Source organism: Nicotiana attenuata, chromosome 1 (assembly GCF_001879085.1).
Source record: "Nicotiana attenuata strain UT chromosome 1, NIATTr2, whole genome shotgun sequence".
Lineage (NCBI taxonomy): Eukaryota > Viridiplantae > Streptophyta > Magnoliopsida > Solanales > Solanaceae > Nicotiana > Nicotiana attenuata.
In genome coordinates, this window is record NC_031989.1 from 70,774,146 (window position 1) to 70,779,243 (window position 5,098).

General features: G+C 35.5%; 1 protein-coding gene across 1 annotated transcript; it reads left to right on the plus strand.

The window, feature by feature from the left end:
• LOC109228397 (thaumatin-like protein) lies at positions 899 to 3,112 on the plus strand. The gene is made up of 3 exons (XM_019393536.1): positions 899 to 1,063; positions 1,147 to 1,524; positions 2,617 to 3,112. The coding sequence occupies exons 1-3, from the start codon at positions 1,012 to 1,014 to the stop codon at positions 2,916 to 2,918; spliced, it is 732 nt and encodes a 243-aa protein (XP_019249081.1). The 5' UTR covers positions 899 to 1,011; the 3' UTR covers positions 2,919 to 3,112.

The window sequence follows — 5,098 nt, forward strand, 5'->3', positions numbered from 1 at the left end:
CCATCACTTACCACACTCCCCCGGATTGAACTCTCATTTTACCAATGATTTGAAGATTAGGTAAGAAAATGAAGAAGGAAAAGTAGAAGAGTAGATAATAAGGTACCAATTTTAATTCCTTTGCTTTATGTCCATCGTTTATTTTGAAGAGAGAACAATGCAGTTAATCAATTTTGTAGTTTCAGTTGAAATGCCTAAACATAGGATACCATCTCAATTATTTCCCTCTCTCGAGTTAACTTCGATTCAATAATATGTGATTGAAAAAGGTGAATAAGTCCCATGAGTTTACCTTTTAAAACTCAGTTCAATTCTTCCAATTTCTGAAAACCATTTAGGGTTATTAAGTCCAAAATTTTTATTCTGCTTACTCTTAAAAGAAAAAGGGCATAAGCTAAAGAGGATTGGAGGGCCTCCTGAGGTACAAACTCTTTAATCCTTTTTCCCGTTTTTTAACTTTTACAGCTAGCAAGTTCACCTTATTCATAAACGGGACACTTAATTATTACCCCTTACTAGCTTTTGTTATGTCACTCCGTATCAATCTTGTAGCTTGTTTGGCCAAGTTTTTTAATATTAAATATTTTTTTTAAAGTTGATGTATTTGGCTAAGTTTTTTAAAAAAATTGTTTTTTAGGAGAAACAGAAAAAAAAATAATTTCAATCCAAAAATACATTTTTTTTAGAAGCAGTTTTTAAAAGCTTGGTCAAATACTAATTGTTGTTTAAAAGTATTTTTTAAATTAATTAATCAAACACAAACTATTTCTCGCCAAAAATATTTTAAAAAAAATACTTCTTTTCAAATAAGTTGATTTTTGGAGCTTAGCCAAATATGTTAGTATTGTTCGGTCAGTATACAAAGTGACCGTACTTTAGTATCTGCCCGTTTTATTTTGTTTCTATAAAAAGGCCCATTTCTAATAAACCATTTCTAAAGGTGAAATATCTACACTCCTCTTAGTAGCTCTTTCCACTGACTCACATTTTTCTCACAGCTCCAGCTTAGCCATGGGAAAATTTCTAATACCCTTCTTCATTTTGGCCTCTCTCGCCATCCCAGGTACACAACAATTTCTTGTTCATGTAACTGGCTATCTGTTTTAATTTTATTACTAATATCTTTTTTTATTTTATATATAACAGTAGAAGTCACTGCTACAACAATGACAATGTACAACAAATGTAGCCACCCAGTTTGGCCAGGGATACAGCCAAGTGCAGGAAAGCCGGTTCTGGCTCGTGGAGGGTTCAAGCTGCTCCCAAATAAGGCTTACAGGCTTAGCCTACCGGCTGGGTGGTCCGGTCGAGTCTGGGGTCGGCATGGCTGCTCTTTTGATGCATCTGGACACGGGCGCTGTGCTACTGGGGACTGTGGTGGTGCGCTCTTTTGTAATGGCATTGGTGGGACCCCTCCAGCTACACTCGCTGAGATTACTCTGGGTAATGACCAAGATTTCTATGATGTGAGTCTCGTAGATGGCTACAATCTTGCCATCTCTATTACTCCATTCCGGGGCAAAGGTGAGAATCCCTGCCTAATTTCTCCTCTTTCTTTTGACATTGAAGTGTTTGATTGACTTATTTGTCCTGGATTAGTGCTATGCTTCCTATCATTCAAGTTTTGTTAGTTTTGTAGCAGGGGTACTTTCGACATTACATGTTATTAGTCCCACTCCATCCCCTTTCCGTTAACTTTTTTTCTCGAGGATTAGGTGAGTAGTTTTAGATCTACGAATCTGAACCTTTCCAGGGATTAAGTTATAATTGGTATTATCATTTTTTTTCCGCGCCAACAACTATTTATATATCGTGGCCTAAAACGTGTATAAAATATGTATAATTTTTATATAAACATACCGTATGTGTATATATACAAATTTTATACATTTTTTCGGCTATTATTTTCACAGCGACTATACAATATCATTTTTTCCTTATAAATTAATGTTATCAAACTATTTCGTCAAAGTAGTTCAAGCCCGCACATATGTCAAAATGTAACACCATTCCATCAGTCTTCACATTTTTTCCCTAAAATTAAAAATAAATGTTAGTGAATCCTCCGGTTGTACTAGTGGACTATAGCCTGTTTGGCCAAACTTCTCGTGTTTTTTTTATCCTTCAAAGTTGAAGTGTTGTACAAGCTAAAAGTGCTTTCGAGTAGCAGCATGCAGTTTTGGAGAAATAGAAAAAGTAGTTTCGAGTAGAATTACTTTTTTACAGATTGGCCAAAAACTAATTGATGCTCGAAAGTACTTTTCAAATTAATTAACAAACACAAACTTCTTCTTATAACCAAAAGTACTTTTGAGAAAAGTGCAATAAGGTCACATACAAGCTAATATACTCTAACAATCTACTTGAGCTCCTTCCGAACAAGAAAGCAATGGAGTATCATTTATTATCACTTTCCGTCAGCGACAAAATGCAGGGAATCTATGCAGAATCCCAACCAAATCCAGATATGGAAGTGACAAAGCTTGAACTCGTTTTAGATGTGTGTTTGTAATTTGTGCTGTCACCATCATCATCCATTAAAAATGTATCTGCACTTCTGTAAAAGTAATCTCAGTATTAGAGCTTACACCAAATTAATGGATAAAAATTTTGCAGGGAAATGTAGCTATGCAGGTTGTGTGAGTGACTTAAACACAATGTGCCCAGTGGGTCTACAAGTGAAATCTCATGACAAGAGGCAAGTTGTTGCTTGTAAAAGTGCCTGCGCTGCTTTCAATTCTCCAAGATATTGTTGCACTGGTACTTTTGGTAATCCACAATCTTGTAAGCCAACTGCTTACTCAAGAATTTTCAAGACTGCTTGTCCAAAAGCTTACTCTTATGCTTACGATGATCCCACTAGTATTGCCACTTGCACTGGTGGTAGCTATTTGCTCACTTTCTGTCCTCACCATTAGTACTCTTTTTTTTTTTTTTTTTCAACTCTTATTATTAGTAGTATCAAGTCAAATATATAGTCGTGATTTTAGTCTTCACCTTTTCTCTCTAGGTCAGATTCCTAGCTAGTATATTGTATTATTATCATCATTATCACTGGTGCTACACTCTTTATTTAAATTGGTAGCAGTTAAGTGTTTTTGGTTTTGTTGAAGTTGTGATATCATTGCTGCAATTATTCCTCGACCCTTTAATTAATTTCGGATTTATATCTGGAGCTTTGACAGTTTTTAAAATATGCACTCACTTTACAACAGTTAAACTTTGAGTAGACTGTATAAAATATCAAATTAACATTATCTAGAATTGTTCTTGCATAAAATTAACGGTTCATAGTTATGGACCTTATGGTGGTGGCTGGGTTAGCTGGTGTTTCTCGGTTGTATTTTTTCAACTATTTCATCAGTATATACTACTACTTATCATCAGCATAAGTACCCTGGTAAATTTTTCGATCAAAGCTTAAGAATATGAGATTTATTCATAGTAAAATTTGATTTGGCAATATAGAAAAATAATCATATAACTTGTGTCAGACAATCATAGTGTATAAATTATTTACAAACAATTTACAAACATCAAGGATCATTTAATTCATTTAATCTCATTTATATGGTGTAAAATTAAATCGATTAAATCAAACGCTAATAACAAATTACATCGATTATATAAATTTTTATTGACCATACTACTACGTTTAATCTCACTTATGGTGTGAAATTTTTTTCAACCTCGATAAAATCTACTTTGAAATGCTTACTCCTATTGCATAGTGGGAAAAGTAAGTTGAATTTAACCAAAGAATCTTGTAACGTGTCATGTTGGGCAAAGGAGGGTAAAGGGCAAAAAAAGAGGGTGGATTGTTGCAGTAATGGCTAATGGGGTCGCCGTTTATCTCATCTAAAAAATCTTCATGCCTCTGCCTTTCGCTGTTCATTTCTTGCTCGTTCAGAGAATCAAATCGTCGGCGACTTGCAAACATCTTTTCCTTTTTCAAACTTTATTAATCAAAAGCTATAATGGCTTTTCTATCTATTTCTTCTGCGAAGTTGAATTGCATTGGACTCACCTACAATGATATAGGGCATGAGGTGAATACGTGAGGGCTCAGTTCTAAAATGTACCTATTTATGGGTCAAAATCTGTCTAAGGATATTCGGCACGAACAGGTGCTATTAGAAGCAGTTTAGCCGAGATCGACCAATGACTGATGGTTTCACCGTCGAGCAGTCAACCATGGCCGAGGTCGAAGGCCAAGAGTAATAGTAACGGCTAGTTTTGTAATAGGATTAGGAGAATATTCCATTGAATATTCTCGATACTTGTACTTTTAGGTCAGATTGGGGGCATGTCTCATATAAATAGAAAGAGAGAGAAGGTGAAAGCATTTATTATTATTCTGATAAGAACTTTCTTGAGAAGTTGACTCTCCATATATATACAAACACTACCTTTTCTAAAGAGATTCGATTCTTTGTTTACTCGATACCTTTTCACATCAAATCCGAGAGAGTCTCCAATATTCTCATAGTTGTTTGTCTCACATCATTATTAGAAAGAGGAATCATCCACCTCATTCAATATTGGGCGAATCATTCTCTTTATTTACATTTAGTGCCAATTTATTGTTATTTAATGCTTGTTATCCTCATCTTACTATGAAGTTTGAACATTTGATATATATTGCATTAAATCCATTCTAACATTGTCCTGTGTTGTCCACGTGGGCCGATTTCAGATCTGAGGTCATTATCTTTAACTAGGATTAACCCCGTATCTTTTTATTTAGTTTAACCAAAGGTCCTTATTTTTTGGTCAAACAATTTGCCGCCATCTGTGGTGATTTCCTAGTTAAAATTTTCGTTTCTTATAGATCTATAACTAACCAAAAAAAAAAAAAAGCAAAACGCAAGACCCTACACCTTTTTGTGCACAAATCTGACATGGCAGGTAACGGAGAAGAAAGGAGGAAAGCAATAACCGACCTCACCGCCAACCTGCTTCACACCATCAACAAGGTCTCTGAAACGGAGGGTGAGGACATGACACCAAACGCCTCCCCCAGGCGAAGCGGCTCGCCCCTTCCTCATGGTAGTGTCACGATGACCCACGGTAAAGGAGCCTCCACGTCCACGACGGA